This window comes from Festucalex cinctus, chromosome 2 (assembly GCF_051991245.1).
Source record: "Festucalex cinctus isolate MCC-2025b chromosome 2, RoL_Fcin_1.0, whole genome shotgun sequence".
In the NCBI taxonomy this organism is placed as follows: Eukaryota; Metazoa; Chordata; class Actinopteri; order Syngnathiformes; family Syngnathidae; genus Festucalex; species Festucalex cinctus.
Genome location: NC_135412.1, coordinates 12,936,249 through 12,956,800, shown reverse-complemented (window position 1 = coordinate 12,956,800; position 20,552 = coordinate 12,936,249). Strand labels below are relative to the sequence as shown.

Sequence of the window (20,552 nt, the reverse complement as noted above, 5' to 3'; positions counted from 1 at the left end):
ATGGTAAGGATCTTCTAATACCCATGTTTCCAACAGCCCTTGAAGAACCCCTTCTTCCAAAAATAGTTCTCTGTATTGAAACAGTTCTTACAGGAACCCCGAGTCTAAAAAAAAACCTTGAAGATTTATTTATTTATTTTCCAAAAAAGGGTTCCCCAGAAGCCCATAGTTCTGGATAGAACCTCTTCCCTTCACAAAGAACCCTTTTGGAACCCTTACTTCTCAGCATGTAGTAAAAACATAGGCTGCACAAAATGTGGACTCAATCCCAGTGGACTCAAACAGTACTGATCTCGTGTCTAAAATGGGGCATCGATGCCATCTACTGGTGGCTGTGTATCAAAGTTGTTTCAGAGTTTGACATTCATAGTGGAGTCGCATAATATTTTCACAGTGGATTCCATAGGTTAGTTACCATGTGGATTTGTTACTGTTATTTTATTTTTACAAATTACTGGCATCCAAATTTTGGTTTATCCTGTTGGTAATCGAACAAAATCAACCACAATCATCATCATCAGTCAAGTACTTGACTGATAAACTCGCTGAAGCCAAATCTGGTGAGAGGAATGTTGTGACCTTTGAACCCCAATAAAGTCCTGGACCGGAGGTGTGACGGCAACTTGATGCGAGATGAAGACACGGACCGACCCGACGCCGTATACAAGGCAGAGACGTGTGAGTCATACAATATGTCGAGTGCACTCATGTGGCAGCAGGGGTCGTTACGTGTGACGCGACATCATTTTACAGCTCCTGCTTGGGTCAGAGCAGACAGAAAGGACGTGCTCCTCATTTGTTACACATGCGGCGAACGCGCCGAGGGTTGCGGCTCAGTCAAGGGAAAAGAGAGGAGAGGTGAGGGGAAGGTGAGGAACGCTCTCAAGTGCAAAGACCATAAATTTAACGCCTTCTCCCATGCGTGTGTGTGAGCGCGGGCCATCTTAAAGAAAGGGTAATGGAACAAGTGATGGAGAAGCGGCTGGCGAGGAGCGTGAGGATGGAGGGTGTGCCAGCAGGGAGGAAAATGAAGTGAGAGGAAATAAACAAGGCCCAGGTAGAGGGAAGAGGTGATTTGGGCAGGAGGAGGCGGGATCATAAAAAACTCGGGAGATGTGTTCTGGCCTCTGGCTCTTTCATATCTTTTACATTTCTAATTAAAAGAGATAAAGAGTGAGGGAGTCATCAATCCCACAGTGATTTCCCAGTTAAGGTTTTAGAGGGGGCTGTAAACTAGGCAGCCCGGCATCATTGATTTTATAATTAGCTCTCGTCACCCCACACTCAAGACGAAGGGAGTGTGCTTGAGAAGAAATTCAAAAAAAAGTAAAAAAAAAAAAAGAGGAGGCGACCGTCAAGTGGAGCAGCGAGGCGTGAGGATGAAGATGACGATGAGGAGGAGCTCGGCCCTGAGAGGGGAAAGTGGTGGAGCCTCAGGGAGGGGGCCAAGGGAGAACCCCCCACACAGACACGCACACACCTTGAATGAGAAGTGTGTTTGAAGCAGACAATGAGCCAGAAGGGAATGTGGCAGCGGTGAGAAAAGAAATGGCACAGTTAATTGCCGGTGAAATGTCACGCCAGGATCCAAATATTGCCATGATCTTTGGCCAGAATAAGACACATTACGCCCAATAATGGATACATAAACCATTTTATTATATAAGAACCCCAGCCCAAAACCTGTTACATGGCTGATAGAAAGAAAATACATGGCGGCATGAACACAATTCCAAAACAAACCGTAACTATTGCAATGTGACAACCTCCTGTAGTGACCACCAAGAAAAGAAAAAAAAAAGTTGCATTACAAACCTATAACAAGATACATGTAGTGTGCTTTTAAAACCATTTCAAACAAAAGATGAACACCCGAATAACACACGGACAGTGAGAGATTGGCCTACTAAACCTGCTCAGTTACGACTTTTTCAATAATCCCACAGAAGATGATTAAACATTAAAATCCATTTCTTTTGCACATTATGAATCCATTTCCCTTCTAGCTTCACTTCAATAAACTGATATTCTTCCCTTACAATAAAACAGATGCTGCAAAATATCATGATAGAAAATCTTGACAAAGTCAAAGAAAATAGTGTAGACATACGTAAACACAACACACAATATGTCAGTATCAAGATAAAATATTAAAATGCACTTTAGGGATACATTTTAGGAATGGGCATTTAGCTACATTTCCTTAGTTGACAAAGGGGAAAAGTATTAATTACTTGATCAGTTGCAATTTCTCTCTGAATGTTCTGAACTCCTGTTTCAATAGCTAGAGTGTGGGATGTAGCTCCTACTTCTCAGAACTGACATTTTTTAAAACTGTTTTTAGACAACTTAGTTGAGTCTAAACAGCACCTCTGCTGGTTACAACCAGGTATTGCACTCCATTTCCCCCCAATTCGGTGTATGTACAACAAACTTTTGCTTTTAGCAAAACCGGTGAAGCAGGACACCAGGACAACACACCGTAGGAACTTGAAATTTCTTGATTTGCACAAGATGGCAATATCTGATGTTTAGGCTGTGTGTTTATGTATTTATTTGTTTAAATAAATGATACACAATTATTTAATGTTTGTCCAAAGACAACAGCCATAAAGAAAAACGACATTTTAGCAAGCAAACCATCAGCCTGTGGTTATGTTAATTATCGCAGCATAAACAGGAAGCCGCTAACCTGTTTTCCAAGTTTGGTCACGTGACATTACGCAAATATGGACTGCTTTCAAGATGTGGTTCATCAGCAATTAATTCTACACATTCAAACAAATTCTCAAAAATCAGTGAGTTGAATAAAGATTCTAATCTACCTAATCCTAACCCATGCATTAACTTAAAAAGCGACTTTAAAAATCTTATTATAGTAAAAAATAGGGTGCAAAATTAGTACATAAACTTCATCGCCAAGTGTGGCAATGTCTTTGAAATCAGCCAAATTTAGCTTAACTGCAGAACAACTAGACTTTATTACAAATAGAAAATCTAGAAAATGCATACAGTATTGATGTAAAGATATGCAGCAATTTTTTACTAGGCAGCAATTTTACTCGGCAGTATCTTGCCACAGGCCTCAGGGAACATACTGACAGCACGTGACGATGTGGGTATCTATGAAGATTTTCTTTCATAAGACTGCTCTTCAATTATTTATGCACACATTTAGAGCAGTGTGAATGTGAATTAAGAGGAATAGAATGTATTAAAGCGGCGAGCAGCAAGCAAATGCTACTTCAGCTGGTCTAAAATGAAAAAATGAAGGCATCAAAGTTAGAATATTATTAACACAAAGTTTCTGTCAACTTCAATCTGTTCAACGAGCGTTTGATTGCAAAAACATCTTTGAGCACCTCGGCGACTCTAAATTTTTACTGCGTGCTCATCACCTGCTAACGTGTCTAAGAAAGTGCATTTTAAAATCTTAGTCCAGGAGTAAATGGAGGAGCAATATAACATCACAGCATTGGCTTACTGCAAAATAATTCGAGCACGATGCTGTATCAATGCTTTATGCTGTCATGAATCGCATTCAAAGCTGCGATGGGGAGAATTTAATGCTTGCGAGGGAGCTTTGCCATGATTTTCAGCGGGGCCCGGCCCTGCACAAAACATCATAATTACGGTGCCTGTCATGACTCCTAATCACAAATGTCATAAAAACGACATAACATCCGCAGTAAAGCTCTCGACGTCGCAATGATTCAACTGGAAGCATTCGGCTACAACCTGCGAAGCGGAGCCTAAACGCCCGCTCCGTTCACCTGGCCCAGCGTCTTGAGCCTGTCATAAACGTCGGGTTGATCTGTTTTGTTTTGTTTTTTTTTCCTCCTCCCACAACAAAGAACGAACAAACGAGAAAGATTGCATATCGACATTGAGTCTGTGGAGAAATAATGGAAGAACAAAAAGGAGCTACTGCTTCTCACGTGTGGGATGCCCGCTCCGCTGGTTACCATGACGACGTGTCCGACAGATCACTGGTGGGAAGGGGCGGGGGTTGGGGTGGGGACACAGAGCAGAGTGTGCAAAAGTGAGAGAAACGCACAGTGTGGTTGCAAAAGGTTAGACGGAGGGAGTGCCTGAGAGGGAGAGCGAGGGCTTTAATGATGCTGAAAATTGGCCCGTGACGGCGCTACACCCCCGCAGGTAAATCATTGCTACGGCCTGCTGTCAACTTATCTGTCCCCTTGTCCTCCCATCTCGGCCCTCCCATGCCCCCCCCCCCCCCCCCCTCCACTGTCTCACCCCCCCAACCCCCGCCTCAACTTCTTTTACGAGCACATATTCAAAACTTTCATCTTCCGGCCATACTCGCCCTGTCACCATAAATAATTGCTAGCGTTTTGTCTGTGTGCATTAGTGAGCTCGGGATTCATTGGAGAAGTCATTTTTTTGTGTGGGGCCAGATGTGTGAGGTACAATTTAGTGGAGGCACTTAATTCTCACCATTTTGGGATTCTTTATTCTTTTGCTTCGCTATATTTCAAGGAGAAATATGTTACTTTTTACTCGGCTGCGTCTTCCCGCTGGCTGGGTTCACTAATTACTTTGCAGAGTGAGGTTGTACACACAAATCAAGCGGCGGGCTCATAAAGTGTGATGCATTGCTCATGTTTAAATCAGCCACCGTGACAGGGGGCAAATTTGTAGGCTTGTTCAAAAGAAATGTTCATTTTAATATGGCGTCAATAATGCAAATCTAAATTCCTTCACTTTAAATCTTTGATTGTGCTCCATTTGTAGCGATCATGTTTAACCTTGGCCTTCAATGAGAGGCCAATGCAGGATGACCTTGAACCTTCTCGACTTCAGACAGTATACTGTATGTTTTCCTCAGCCATTTCTGCTTTAGAGGCTATAACACCTAAATACTCCCTTAACTGGCGACATCAAATACCGCCAACAATGCAACAATGTGGAGGCTGGTGAGTGAGTAATCGTAACGTACAACAATCTCAAAGTTGGGATGTAAATCCCTGACATCGCTGCAGCATTGTTAGATACAAAAAATGCTGTACGGTGCCTGCCAACATTTCAAGTGCCTCTGATTATGCTCAAATAAAGTTTAGATGTTCTAGTAAGCTTTTCCTGACACTTCAACTAACTCACAAAGTTGAACAGTGAGAATCCTTTGATGCCATGGAAACTCTCTGCAGACCCTGTGAAGACAACTATAGCATAAAAAGCCTACTAGAACATCCATCAATCCATTTTCCAAACTGCTTATATTTGAACCTTATTTGGGGTTAAACAGAGGCATTTTGGGTTTGAGTTTATTTGAACATGAAAATAAATAAATAAATAAATATATATATATATATATATATATATATATATATATATATATATATATATATATATGTATTATTATTATTTATTTTTTTTTAAACCACAGCAAACTAGCCGGTAATCGATTTATTAAACATCTGTTATAATTATGCTGCTAAACTAAGAGCTGCTAGAAACGTTCTTCACTGTTCTACAATGATGGCAATAAATATCGGTTCTATTCTATTTTGTACATTCCTGTGTGGCCTTGTTGTCGTGCTCTGTGCAGGTTATTTACTACCTCGGCTACGAGGCAAACTAGGAAGAGATTTAACGTTTCTGCTGCACACATGGTTTACTTTATGTATTATCATACAGCCTATTATCTAGCTGAGCAGCTACGTCTACAAACAACAAATAACACTTGCACACAATTTGCAAGTTATTTTATCTTATTGCTATTAGTTTTATTCACGCTCTATTTTTGGGGGAAGTACTAAAACCAAAGTACTCAAGCCACTGAAATGAAGCGGTATACTTTAGTAAGTGTAATTTCACGTACGATGAAATTGGTGTCAAATGTCATTTTTAGAACAACTTGACTTGGCATATGTGTTTCACCTTAGTATTATGTCGGTGTGATCAGAAAGCAGTGCCAATTCTTCTTCGAAGCTGTGTCTTCTCACACATTTAAGTGGATCTGGTTCTTCCTCCTACACACACACGGACACACACAGTTATTAACAAACTAACTCACACGTAATTGCTCATTGGGTTGACATCTTTATTCAATGATCTGCTGCCTGTGCTGGCAGGTGTAGCGGCATATGCCATTTTCATGATCACACATAACTGCTGCTCAGCTTTCAGGTCTCACCGAATCCGAGCCGAGTGCCAGAGAAGAGGATCTGGCCTCGTGAGACAAGGAGAGAGGAGCTGGCTGGCTGATAACAACGTCGCCCCTCTCCATCTCCCGCGGGGAGGGCGGAGGGGTGGTAAAGGGCGACAGGTTCGGCCGTCCCTGCTCGCACAGGCTGTACTTTCCCAGAGGTCTCGTTGGTCCGAAAGGCTGCGAGGCCTCCGGGTCGTTATCCTCCGACAAGTCGTCGTCAGCACAGCCTAGATGACGGGAACACAAGCACAGAGCGCTGCCCGAGTCAGATGTTCCGAAGGCTATTTAGTGTTGTCGTTGAATGAAAGTTAACACTTTTACTGTTCCCATCTGCAGGGTGTTGGGTAGATTAATGTGGCTTCATTCACCTGTGGAAGCGGCGGGGGGAGCGCTCCACTTGGCACTGGCTGCTGTTCCCATCTTTTGCTCCAACTGACAGATGTAGTCCATCAAGTCCTGTGGTGGGGAATACAGCCATCATTGCACACAGCGGGGCGGGCCTTCCATAATCACAGCGTCAGTCGCTAGTGCTCTCATAACCCCCATATGTCTGCCACATAAAGTGGACACGCACGCTACACAATACGCTGCCTTTGCTGTTATGTAAACACGCACTTTACAACTACTACTACACGTCAAACATGATTCCATTGGAGAGATTTATTTTATATTACCGACAACTGCCATTGTGGCGCATGATGAGCGTTTACATAAACCGGACCGGCGTTTTTAAAAACATTGGCCGTCGACACCCATCCAAGTGGCGGGCCAAAGCGATAGCGGTTAGGTAACGACAAAACTCTGCAGGCATTTTAACAGCAGCACTGACTGCCCTGAAAACCGCTGATTTATATTACGCCATAAACGTTTTACACCGTACAATAACGACTAAAAAGACAACAACGGACCAAAGATGCCCAACAACTGGGATATTTGCAAGAACAGTATGCTTGTCTCTGTAATCGCCCCAATTCAATAATCGATTGGTTTATTAATAGCAATAATATCGCTACTGGGAACTAGAGAGTGATACGAACTGTTACCTGACTAAATTTAAAGCTGATAATGACTGCAGTTGAATGAAGTAGCAGTTTAATGGGAGTACTAGTCTCAAGAAGGGGAAAAACAACCGCTATTTATTTGTTAATCCATACAAGCCATTAAGTAGCCTCTGGAGCTTATCAGCTGATTACAAAGAGAACATAAACGGTGCATTAAGGATATTCAACAACTGTGGCAACTGGACTACTTGTTACTTTTTTCTCAGAACACAGTCGCTCCTTCTCCTTCTGGGAAACGCTCAGGCTGGTCTTCAGCTCCTGGAGCTCCCGGCGCAGTTCGCTGAGTTGGACCTGCAGATGAAGTCAGATAATTTCACTTGCATGTGTACTACACACCACTTTCCTCCTACAAATGTTTCCAATTACGTGAGAATATTTGTTTCTTTGTGTAAGTGTCTGTTTTTGTTGACTTTGCTTTAGACCAGGGGTGGTAAAGTTCGGTCCTCGAGAGCCGCTATGCAGCGTGTTTTCCATGTTTCTCTCCACTAACACCTGATTCATGATCAGGATCGTTATCAGGCTTCTGCAAACCTTGCTGATGAGCTGATCATTAGATTCCGCTGCGCTGAAGGAGGGAAACAGGCCGGATAGTGGCCCTCGAGGACCGAACTTGGCCACCCGTTTTATACATATTTTTATTCTGTCTCATGTTATGTCATGTTTTCTTGTGTCCCTTTTTCCAAGCCTTGTCTTCTCATCAAGCTTTCATCTCCACCTGCTCTCATCAGCCCCGTTTTTATTGCTTCCCAAACAGCTCATTACAGGCTGTGTCTGTTCGTTAGTCATGTCACGTTTACAATCGTGGTGAGTCCATTCCCCATCTTCATTCACTAATTTGAAATTTTTTTGGACTTTGCTAATTGAGCATTTTCCCCAGATAACCCGTTTTCCCATTTGTGTAAATAAATATACATATTTTATTTAGATGTGGCTGCTCCCGTCTTTCCATCCTGCTTCTTTGTGCTTGGGTCTACCTTTTGGCGCACAACGAACACCAAGAAAACCACAAATAACTGTGACAGATTGCGTGCAACTTCTTGTCTGAAGTTTTGATAAATCAGCATGGATCTTTTACTGTACATCAGGGATGGTACTCATTTTTGTAACCAGCCGCATGAGGCCATGTGAAACCATATAAATGTGCCTCCTTATATTATTTACAAATGAAGTACACAACAAATTTGTTTTGAAATCAGAAGTCAAGGATAACAGTTTCTTCAGCTATTCAAGTTTTAAGGGGTTTGGTAACAAGCAAATTCTCACAGTACATCAATGTTACGTTATTACTGATTACATATGACAATTTGAAATTTAGGCACAGATTTTTGCAAGCATTATGGTAGTTGACATGCTTGTTTAGCTTTCGCAGGCCACATAAAATGATGTGGTGGGCTGTATCTGGCCCCCGGGACCTTGAGTTTGATACCTGTGTTTTACATCTTTGTGAAAATTCTAACACAGGCTCTCTAAAACATTTTAGTCACAGTACACACACTAATGAAGGTGGAAATGTGTCTTTTCAAAGCTATGTGAAACAAATTTTGCTATGCGGGATCAGAAATGTAAAGGTGTATTCAAGGATTTGTTGTTGCTGCGTCTTCCGGGTGGATCATCTTAACGTTTGGTTCTCGATCCCTTCAATCAATCTGCCTTAACGACATTGTGCGTGCGCGTTCCTAGCTGTGCATGCGCACTTCGAGTGTTTGTAGCATGTCGTCGCTGAGCTTCGGATTCAGCCATTCATCGTTGTAGCTTTACCGCATACTTTGAAAATGGCTGAGCGCCGCAAGAGGACCGCCGTCTATTAAGCGAGGTCGGCTGCATAAGAGTGATAAAGATGGGGCAAATGCCTGTCAAATGTCGGGAACGTGCGGGCTGCATGTTTCCGAAATTTGATAGGAGTTTGCCCCGGGTGAGGAGTAGACCTGGTAGTATGGTCTTCCACATGCACATTTCTTTTTTTTTTTTAAAGTGACAAATGGATGTTTGGCTTCTACTTTTCGAGAAAAACATTGATACACCTTTGATACATTTAATCCAGAGCTGATCCAATGATAAAAATGATTTTTCACATGTCTAGATGACTGGTGAGCCAACGTCGTTCCCAAAGGCAGCTCAGATAGGCACCAACTAACCCCCGACCATACGTGCTATTGAAAATGCATGGATGTTTAGATGCTTTTGATAATCTTGTCTTTGTATTTGATTATATTTTGTTTCAGTGTTTTCTTGGATCCAGAAGAATGTACCCTGCTTTTATCTGTACTATCCATCCATCTTCTACCGCTTATCCGAGGTCGGGTCGCGGAGGCAGCAGCATTAGGAGGGAAACCCAGACTTCCCTCTCCCCAGCCACTTCAACCAGCTCCACCGGCGGGATCCCAAAGCGTTCCCAGGCCAGCCGAGAGACAGTCTCTCCAGCGTGTCCTGGGTCGTTCCCGGGGCCTCCCGCCGGTGGGACATGCCCGGAAGACCTCCCCAGGGGGGCGTCCAGGAGGCATCCGAACCAGATGCCCGAGCCACCTCAGCTGGCTGCTCTCAACGTGGAGGAGCAGTGGCTGGACTCTGAGTCCCTCCCGAATGACCGAGCTTCTCACCCTATCTCTAAGGGAGAGCCCGGACACCCTCCCACCTTCAAGGATCCTGCTGAGGGTGTGGAGCTGGTCCACTGTTCCACGACCAGGACGAAAACCACACTGCTCCTCCTGAATCCGAGATTCGAATTCCCGACGGACCCTCCTCTCCAGCACACCTGAATAAACCTTACCAGTGAGGCTGAGGAGTGTGATCCCTCTATAGTTGGAACACACCCTCCGGTCCCCCTTCTTAAAAAGGGGGACCACCACCCCAGTCTGCCAATCCAGAGACACTGTCCCCGATGTCCACGCAATTCTATAGACCAGTGTCAACCAAGTCACCTCAGAGTCCCCAGACTCTGCTTCCTCACAGGAAGTCGGTGGAATTGAGGAGGTCTTCCCCCACCACCGTGTCACGACGTCCCGAGTCGAGGTCAGCAGCACCCCTTCACCACTGTATACAGTGTTAATGGTGCACTGCTTTCCTCTCCTGAGACGCCGGAAGGTGGACCAGAATTTCCTCGAAGCCGTCCGGAAGTTGTTTTCCATGGCCTCACCGAAATTCTCCCATGTCCGAGTTTTTGCCTCAGCAACCGCCGAAGCCGCGTTCCGCTAATCTGTACTAGTTCTACATAATTGTATTATGTTTGTGTTGACCGAACATTTAACTTAGTTGTTTTGCTTTAAACTTTAACAACGCAATTGTGTGGAACCAAAAAGAAGAAATTTCACAGGTGACAAATGTTTAGTGTCGAGTGTTTTCGTTAATTAGCGAGTGTGTTAGTTGACTTTGTGATCTTTCTTACCCTGTTGCAATCCTTTTCTCTCCCAAGTTCTACCTCAAGCTTCACTCTCTCGGTCCTCTCCTCCTGGAGCTTTTCCTCTATCGTCTGCATCTCGGCAGTAAGGCTCTCTAGTTGCTCATGCTCCTTCTGCCGGGGTGACACACACCCATCATCACATTAACCAACCAGAGACTAAAAAAAATAAACATAAAAATTCTAAACCACTGTACCTCAGAGGTGTGCTGTAGACTTTGCTTTTCCTGAGCCCATTGAGCTCTGTATTTTCTTAGAATCAGACTGGAACCTGCAAGTTGGAAGGTAAGCTGGCCAGCATGAAAACGGGCCAGATCCAGTTCGGCTTGCCCGCGGTCTCTTTCGGCAGTCATTGCACTTAGACTGCTCATCAGGACCTCCATGGCGCGCTCGTTCGCATCCAGACGCTCCTGCAGGGTCCGCATCTCACTCAGCATTGCCTCGTTCAACGTCTGACAACAAAGACAAATATAACTTAACGCTATCTAGGAGTGATTTGATACAAAATTTTGGTTGTGACTTGTAATAAAAGTTTTGAGTGAGATGTGTAGAATATGGCATAAATATGTCAAATGTTTGCCACTTTATCAACATTGGAAATTTGTATGTAGTGGGTACTTCTCATCCTTCTGGACAACTCAAAGGGAGTTAAGGGTAAAGTTCTGGACAGGCCATGCATTCATCTTTATTTTTCCATATAATGCTTGCTTTCAATTCTGCCCATTTTGAACCTACAAGTTGGAAGGTAAGCTGGCCAGCATGAAAACGGGCCAGATCCAGTTCGGCTTTCCACATACCTCTTTCCTGTGGGCTGTGGCGAGTTTCTGGGTGAGGGTACTGATGGTATTCTGGAGTTGCAGCACACTTGTGTCTCTCTGGGCCAAGGAGTTCCTCAAATCCTGGAACTCTTTGGACAAACTTCGAAGATCACCCTCCGTCTGCTCCAGCTTGGTCTAAGTGTGGATCATACAGGGGAGAAACGTGAGAAAACCAAAACACACACACTCACTGTCGTAATTGTGTGAGAAAGCACCTGCCATAGCTGTCTGTCAATCTCCTCTTCTTTCATCTGGGCTGCTGTCCTTTTAGCTCTTTCCTTTATCCTACACACATTTGAAAGGATTTAGACCGGGGTAAAGATTTTTTTCCTTTTTTTTTTTTTTTTTTAAAGTAAGAATAGCGACTCACCTTTCCAACTCTGTCTCTCGTTCCAGAGCTCTGTGTGTCAGCATTTTGATGTCCTCTTCCAGTTGTTCAATTTGCAATTTGTTGGCTTCACTCACTTCCAATAAAGCTCTTTTTTCTTGTGCAAGCCATTCCCCCAGAGCTAATTCCTCCTAAGTGACCAAAGGCATCATTACCACGATATGTCTATCTCAACAAATACTTTAAAAAAAACATAGAAAAAAAATATTTGAATCAGTTCAGTATGATGCAGTGCAATTCTACACCACAGCAAACTATAAACACATGAAACAACAGTTAAATGCCTCTCTGCTTGAGTTAAAGGCCCTGTCTGCCGTTTTCACTCAGGAAAAGGCACTTTTTAAATACAGGATTTAAACAGACAAACTTCTTCTCAATTTACAGCTCTGGGCTTCTCTTCATATCTGGTGGTGATCTTTTTTCACTTTTTTTCACTCACTCACTCACTCACTCACTCACTCACAGAAGCTTACATGTGTGAAGGAGTGAGTGAAAAAAAAAGTGAAAACAGAGTGAAATCCGACAAAAAGAGCCGACAAATTCGACCGCCCCGTTTGCCACACGGCACCCCCCGCTTTGCGATTGGCTGGAGGGATGTACACACTGTCTTTCTACAGAAATGTCCCACTGTTTACAAAACAAACACACAATGTCAAAATACAGGCTGGGGGGTGGGGGTTTAGGACAAAATCACCACCAGACATTAAGAAAAGCCCAGAGCTGTAAATTGAGAAGTAGTTTGTTTGTTTAAATCCTGTATTTAAAAAGTGCCTTTTCCTGAGTGAAAACGGCAGATCTGGCCTTTAATCAAAAAGAAAGAAAGGCCTAATATTTGATAGAGCAGCCTTTGTATTGCATCGTATTAAATATACCATGTGATGTCTCGCCATCTCCACTATCTTTTCCTCGCCTCTCTTCAGTTCTTCATGCAGCCTACTGATGTCGGTATTAAGCTCTTTGTGAAGTCTGCTCCAGGCAACCCTCTCTCTGTTGAAGTCTTCGCGCTCTTTCTCCTTTTCCTCATTTGCTACCTTTTGCATCTGCAGCAGCTCAGCCTGCTCTCGCAAACATTCCTGCAGTCGGCTCTGACGAGGCAAAGGAAAGAAGCTGTCACTCAAATCACTATTCTATTCGCTACTCAACATTGTACCGTTAATTTTCTTTCTTCACCTTAAGTACTTCAGCCTGAGGTACAACCAGCAGAATATCTGTGCCTTCTTCCTCCCCATATGGCTCCTCCTCAAGGGTCACCAGATCCTCCAGGGGTTTGGGGCCGCAAAATGTAAATTTTGAGCTTCGGGAGCAAACTTCTCCTTTAGCGTCGACGTACACAAATTCATACTCTTGGACACTAGGGTTGGGAAGGTAGGATGCTAGAAACGGGTTGATGGGGGGACAAGTCAGTTTACATCAGTATATTGATCATTATCAACTAATAATGTACAATTTGAAACATCAGTCTCATATTATTTTAACAACTTGGAGATGTATGTTAAATGCTAACTAGTATATAGGCTTTTTTTCTTTTTTTTTTTTAGTTTCAATAGTGGTAACTGTACTGCATCATCCAGAGGCACATTAATTGAACATTTGTATTATTACGGTTACAGTGGTTCTGCAGTTAAGAGGAACTATTATATTGAGAGCTTCTAAATTATCAAAATGAGCATTGTTATTTTTGTGACAGCAGAATTTATGATTCAGCTGTTAAATTATATCTCATATGTAAGTAATGACAATTTTACATCATGTTGAAATCCCCAAAGCCTTAAATTTTATATACATGTTACCAGTTTAAAAAAATAAAAATAAAAAATAAAAATCTGCCAAAAATTTATAGTGGCAGTTTGCACCAATGTCAGGAATCCACTATTTATTGCTCTGTTGCGCCAAGATTTGGAAACTGGTCTAATTTGATCGAAGTTGACTTGGTCTCGAGTCCGACTATCATCATTCCTCCTTGGTGTGTTTCAGCGGGGTAAATAAATATCACGAATAACCGTGTAAAACGGAAGCGCCTGAAAAGGACTGGGCGATTAGTATGAATTTATATAGTGATTTCGATGTTGGCTTCTCTCAATCTTTAAAACGTTATAATCGAAGAAAAACGATTACTGTGCAAAACACGCGGGGCATTTACAAGTTTCCTACATTATGAAAGTACCCTGAATGCACTGTTTCTTGCTAGCTAGCACGCTACAGTCCTGCGTCATTTAAGTTGTAAAATGACACCCCAGTTTTAGTTTACTGAAAAAATTAAACAAGAAGAATTACACAAATTGTACATTTGAATGTAAGACATCGTTTTTAAAACATCGCTAGCGCTAATGCGAAAGTCAATGAAGTTAACATCGATTTCGGGAGTGGTTTTGCTTCAAATAATGAATATTCACACACAAACGCTGCGGAAGCACAAGCATAGACAGGTAAGATAAAACTACTCAAAGCCACGTTTGTGAAAAACGAGAGCTCTCAACTTTCTATCTCGTAATGTGTGTACTCCATGTTTGTACGGCACGGCACTACTCTGTAGAGGCAGGTATTTGTTCGTTTTTTCCTCGTTATTTTACTATTTACTCATTTAATTTCTTGCTGTTCAAGAATTAGTTATTTATTTAAAGCTGAGTTAAGGATTCAACGCCATTTTCCTTTCCACAAAATTCAAGGATAAAATATCCAATGTTTTTTTTTTTTTTTTTGGTCCTACCAACACACGTTTCTACATGACATGGCATAAATTACAATCCCAGAGGTCCCATCTTAAATTCTTAGTGCGTTGTACTCAAGTTGAAGTGGCCATTCCAACGTGACTCAACATTTTAGCAGACTGACATTTTTTGGAAAACCTTGTCACATTGCTACTGTCAATTGTGACATCTATCATCATAGCTAGTCACACATTTTGTGCCACGTTTTATCACAACACCATTTAGCTAGCCATAGCTCTGTAGTGTGTGTCCATCCACACTGATTTCAGGTTTTCTGTATCTTCCTTTTATTTTATTTCCTTTTTCCACAGAATTGAATGTTGTTTGCATGTCCTCCTGATGAGACCAGTGTCTACCAGCTGAAGTACAGACCATAAAGTAAGCTGAACTAATTTATTCTACAACACTTTAATGAGGAATAATTTACGCATATTCCCTGCGACAACGCACATGCACCAATGGGGAGGCGGATGGGAAAGCAGACAAGGCAATCATGCACCAAATTTATGAGCTGTATTGTTATTCCACTGCGCTAACATGGGTCACATTTGGGGCAACATCTTTTGACTATCATTGATGAGTAACATCATACAGTTTCCTTGGCGTTTCTTTGCTTCTGTTACTCTTTCAATGAAGAGTAACAATGACAATATGGTCAGGTTTACGATTAATCACTCCTGCAGAGGTCAGCTCCTCATCTGCTGTACCTGTGCCCTTCACACTGAATCATGTTCAACAGCAGCTACTGACAGACTGTATGGACCCCACAGCCCCACGCCATTGTCTTGGCCACTGTCATAACTCACTGTCCTGCCTAAAGAAAGGAAGGCATTCAACCCCCCAACACAGACCCAACAGAAAAATACAAATTTGACGTGCTTACAAGAAGAGCTACAGTATTACATTATTGTTTACCTAATAACAGGACAAACATTACAATAGCTTTAAAATGTTTAAATTCAGTCATTTACTGCACTTATCAGGCCTACTACACTGCTACAAACTGTAGCCTTAATTCCACTCACACAATTAACTCATTCACTGCCAGTCATCATAGAAAATTTTTACATTTCCAATACTCACGTGATATTACATTCAATAATTATATATAAACCGAATCTACCAAATAACAGAATAGACTCCCTACTTTTTGTCCCGTCCCGTTCTTTTATAATTGACAGCAGAAAAATGTAGGTTTGCCAAAATACAGCCATTTCTCCCATGGACTCTGAAACTGTGTTTATTTCCTATAAAATGGGGCAATGATGTCATCTACCGGTGGTTGGGCATCAGTAAAGTTGTTTCCAAGTTTGATATTTACAGTGGAGCATGCTCAGATTCGCCCCCATTTAGCACCGCTCTAAAAAATACAATTGACAAGTATACTTGTCAAAGGCAGTGAATGAGTTAATTAGGGGTGTGAATTGCCTAGTACCTGACGATTCGATTCGTATCACGATTCACAGGTCACGATTCGATTCGATTCGATACCGATTAATTCCGATACGAATTTATAAGTCGATTGTTGCGATTTTTTTCATTCAAATTTAGAAAATACTAATCAGTAAGCTTGTAGAGTGTAAGATTTATATGAAAATGTATTATTTATTTATCTGAAATTTCAGTCTTATAGAGGTTGTAATCTGTTTCATGTTTGAACAGCATTAAAATAAAATATTAAGGCTTAATGTTCCGTTCATATAACATTCTTCCATGCTCAAGGTGTGAATCCTAAAAAAAAAAAAAAAAAAAAAAAAAAAAAAAAAAAAAAAAAAAAATGATTCTGCCGATTATTGAATCGATTCGAGAATCGCGCGATGTAGTATCGCGATATATCGCCGAATCGATTTTTTTTTTAACACCCCTACAATTAATAGTAAAACTGAACATCAATTAGTCAGTCCTTTGTGCTTGTATGTGCTAAGTTGCAAAATGTTAAGTGAATATTGTTTTGTGTGTATTTTCTTAATGAAAACAGCTTTCTGTTCTGTTTCAATTGAAAGAAAACAAGCCCTGCTTTGGTCATAGTCTACTTCTTTATTGTAAAACCTCCTGAAGTTTGGCAAGTTGAATTCATCCCTTTCTGGTTGTTGAGGAAGTTTGTGTAATGAAATGCAATACCAAAGAAATGTTATGATTATTATTATTTTTTTTAAAGAGTAATATGAAACCATACAAGGTACAATATACGGTAGTTCAGCAATTTACATTTATTTTTTCCTGCTGATTTTTTAAATCATTTTTCAATATTCAAAGTAGGGGCCATGTTAACTGCCTCAAAACTTAAAATGAATGCAGAACTTTTCATACAGTGCTTTCTTTGCATCGTATTCCCATTTCGGCGCCCGAATTTTATTGTCGTAATGCCCCCTTGCTCTTCCGGTGTCAACTTGCGTGACCTGCACTACCTAACACGTTGACATGATGAGCGCAACACCGAAAGCAAAACGGTCGAAAGTTTGGTACCATTTTTCACCAAAGAAGGATGACTGTTAGAGCAAAACATCCAATAGGTGTAGTAAAACTTTTCTTTAACTTTAACTGGCGGAACTTGAGCAGCAGCAGCAGTCTGACTCGGAGAAAAATAAAACAAAGTCCCACTCGCAGCACTGCCACTGCACTGCCAGTATGTTTGAAATGGCAGATGACACTGATGGTAGCCTTTTCTCTTCTTCAGGAAACTATCATTTAATGCCAAACGCAAAACTTGCATTATAGTTCTTAGTAGGGCTGGGAATAAAAGTCGACTTGGCCGACGCAAGAATGCATGGTCGAAGCTATTTTAATCATTAAAAAAATAAAATAAAAATAAAATAATATTTGCAGCACCTGGACTTAGCCGGGAACTAATATTTTGTTCTGCACCGACACTTATTGCTGACGGACTCTGATTCACCACTACTAACTAAGATGCTTCTTAGGGTTTGTTTGTGGTCTCTTTAGACTGAAAAGGAAGAGAATTAACATCGCTACATGTCTTATGTTTGTAACAAAACAATCTGCATCAAAATCACTCAATAAATAAGAGCTTTAATGGCTTTATTGCTGTCGGTCAGACACACATAAGATGGTGGGTGGCCCGACGCATATCTACTTTCTGTTAAACAGAGCATGACTTCCGGGTGGGCCACAAGTCTGTTTTTTTTGTTTTGTTTTTCCCTTCTCCTCCCCTTTTCCTTCCCTTCACTCACACTTGCACAGATGCTGGCAGTAGAAACAAATTCACTTTGGACGTTTATGGATTTGAATGGGATGGAATGGAACTAGGGTGCTGGAGCGGGACCTTGGAGTATAACATGAGTTATTTGGAAAACCTTTCTGTGTGTGTGCCCTACCGGTACAATATGCTGCCATTGTAGGCTTCGACAACTCAATATGTTTGAACAAGACAAGCAAATACATCAGGCATAGTAAACATATGATGAAGATGAAGCGCATTAATATTGTTATCAAATTGGGTTTTTCATTATGTTGGGCTATGAAGTGATTTTCAGGAAAAGTACACTAAGTAATTTGAGTTTTATTCAGGGCTAATGCTAATCCCGATTGTTAATCGTTTAGCATAGGCTAATTTTGTTGGTGTTTGTGTAATATGTGCATGTGTGCAGAGAAGATAAGTATTCATATCCACTAAATTCAACTCGGGTTCAACCTTAGTGGACATAAAAACAAACAAAAAACAAAAACAAAAAAAACACATGAAAACAAATTTTGGGGGCGGGGCTATTAGTTGATTAATCGTTGGAATAATTGATAGGCAAGTCGATTTTCGAAAAATCCGCTAGTGACAACACTAGTTCTTAGAAAACACCGTTGCTATTCAACAGCATGTGTGCCATTCAACAGCGTGTATGTGGCTCTGTATACTTCCATTTGGTGTTCACTTTCCGCTTGATGTGAAACTCAAAAGTTGTTTATTTTGAATGCAAAGGTTCACAGGGGCAAAGATTGTTGGCTAGGTGACCTACCTGTCTCGAATATACCTCCTGCCTTGGGCTGTGTTTTTGTTAAATGTTGTCATCGTGAGCTGTTAATCAGAATGGGCTACTACCCAACCTGAAGAGTGACAAGTATTTTTTAAACTATTTTGATAGGAATATTATTTCTGGCTTTCAAGTTACCACAGTGACTCCTTTCACCCTTTTTTTTTTTTTTTTTTTTTTAGAATATGTTGAATTTAACCCTGCAAATTAAAAGGGTATTGTTTTTGAAAAAAAAATGTGCAGTTTTGTATTGTTTAGGTACCGATTTGAGAACCTTTTACAGGGTCAACACTAAATCAATTTTTTTTGCTGATAAAGTCTATACCGGTAAACTTGGTGTCAAAAATGCTGTCTACATGTCATAGCGAGTTGCTGCTGTCGATCACAGCCAACCACGTCCAACCCTCTCGCAACCCAATGGTCCTCCAGGCAAAACCCCCTGAGCACCGATTTCAAATCTTAGAGAGGGGTGGAGCAAGAATCTGATTTCCTATTGAGTTACCCCTTAAGCATCCGAACCATTTGAAAAGTACAGAGAAGGCTATTTGTATTGGATAAAACCAAACGATACCCGACCAACCCTAATTGTGAAATTTGATGGAGAGGAAACAAGTACCCTGGAATTGAGCACAACAGTTGACCTCTGTTTGCGGTTCATAGTTGGCAGGAGCTGGTGCCCAAACAAACGTGTGGTAGTCCTTCACTGATGACCATCCCACCTGTAGACAAATGAATATGTTGCAGTGGCATGCATAAGCTGTACTGTGAATGTGTGGCAGGCAACAGATGGACAGTACCTTGAAGAGTCCAACCCAGTCACTGTTGGTCCAGTTGTGCAATGAACTTAGTGTGTAGTGACAATCCACTCTGCTTTGAGGGAAGTAACTGCAGCCCACGTTTCTGAACGTCACTGGTGCTGTGGTTTCCATGGTAACGCATATAAAAGGCACTGTGTTTCAACAAAGGAGAGGAGGATCAGTGCAATGTTTTGACACGCTGGTTACACAGAGCAAATCGAAAAAAGACGAGAGGTCAATGAGCTCAAGAACCCAAGTGGTGATCATTTGACATGCCTGTGACTAGTTATGATACTAGTTAGATATGCTATCTCGTTGGAATCACATTCTGACCAAGGACAGCACAACTAAAAAACTCAGTGACAGCAGGGTATTTCAGCCACATGGCATGTTATCACCAGGGCTATTTCAGTCAGGGTGCCAAGCTTATTGTACACTATTGCCAGCGTCTGCGGCCCCTCCAACACGTGTGAGCCAAACGCTCTATGTACACGTAATTGTTGCTCCATGTTTTCTCATTCTGCTTCAAATTTACAAAAGGGCTTTTAATGTATTCAACATTTCCCCTTTTTGTTTATTTTTTTTTTTAATGCATTGCATGGCATTTTCCCCATAATCTGACAAATACTTAAGTTCAACAAAGTAAGGTGGCATAATAACACATGGAGACTGAACCATGGTTGGAACACAAAACATAATGTAGTTGCTGGCGTCGACAACGTGAGCCGGGTGACAGATGTACGTTTTGCAGCATGCCTGAGATGGGTTCAGGTTACACAGGAGGAAGGCTGGAGGCCCGACGCCAGTGATACATGTGCTCAACCTTTGAAGTCCAAATATGACTGACAACAAAGAGCCTATTCCACACAGCTTTGAAATCGTTAGATGAAGATTGCGGCTTTGTTCGCTAGTTAGTTAGTTAATGTGTTGCGCGTGACAAAAAAAAAAAGCATCATTGACACTAAACCGCATCTGCGCACTTTATGCCGACCGTCCTTTTGACATCATCCTCACCTTTAACCGCATTCACTTCTCAATCTGGGCCGTTTTATGTCGTACGCAATTACGAGTCGACACAATCACCAAGAGCAGCGATGGACAGTCGCGTCCCTTCCGCTCAGGCTTCGTTGCTCCACGACCCCGAGAAACAATAACAAAAAGCAGCACAAGCGTGACAGGTTTCGTCTTGGTCTGTGGAATTGTGGGAGCTTTAGTTTACCATCCTGCTCAG

At 41.8% G+C, this 20,552-nt stretch overlaps 1 protein-coding gene and 1 long non-coding RNA gene across 4 annotated transcripts in view; one reads left to right on the top strand and one right to left on the bottom strand.

The window, feature by feature from the left end:
- Nucleotides 1-1,635: 1,635 nt before the first annotated feature.
- On the bottom strand, nucleotides 1,636-20,511 carry calcoco1a (calcium binding and coiled-coil domain 1a). Its single transcript, XM_077512934.1, has 15 exons — nucleotides 20,336-20,511; nucleotides 19,322-19,473; nucleotides 19,141-19,243; nucleotides 13,004-13,206; nucleotides 12,706-12,918; nucleotides 11,816-11,964; nucleotides 11,661-11,730; nucleotides 11,425-11,580; nucleotides 10,825-11,079; nucleotides 10,616-10,741; nucleotides 7,429-7,524; nucleotides 6,541-6,628; nucleotides 6,158-6,399; nucleotides 5,902-5,993; nucleotides 1,636-3,989 (listed from the first exon to the last, which is right to left on the bottom strand). The coding sequence occupies exons 2-15, from the start codon at nucleotides 19,451-19,453 to the stop codon at nucleotides 3,962-3,964; spliced, it is 1,953 nt and encodes a 650-aa protein (XP_077369060.1). The 5' UTR covers nucleotides 19,454-19,473; nucleotides 20,336-20,511; the 3' UTR covers nucleotides 1,636-3,961.
- The window catches only part of LOC144013753 (uncharacterized), a 51,065-nt gene continuing 44,505 nt past the window's right edge, over nucleotides 13,993-20,552 (top strand). For all 3 annotated transcript variants that reach the window (XR_013282316.1, XR_013282317.1, XR_013282315.1), the window contains exons 1-2: nucleotides 13,993-14,259; nucleotides 14,853-14,919. This is a non-coding gene — a long non-coding RNA (uncharacterized LOC144013753). The remainder of the gene's footprint in view (nucleotides 14,260-14,852; nucleotides 14,920-20,552) is intronic.

Coding starts and splice junctions, on each gene's coding strand:
- calcoco1a (XM_077512934.1), bottom strand. CDS start 19,453: ATGGAAACCACAGCACCAGTGACGTTCAGAAACGTGGGCTGCAGTTAC. Junction 7,525..10,615: donor GAGAAAAGGATTGCAACAGG/GTAAGAAAGATC, acceptor CTTCATCTGCAG/GTCCAACTCAGCGAACTGCG. Junction 5,994..6,157: donor TGGCACTCGGCTCGGATTCG/GTGAGACCTGAA, acceptor GTGTGTGTGTAG/GAGGAAGAACCAGATCCACT.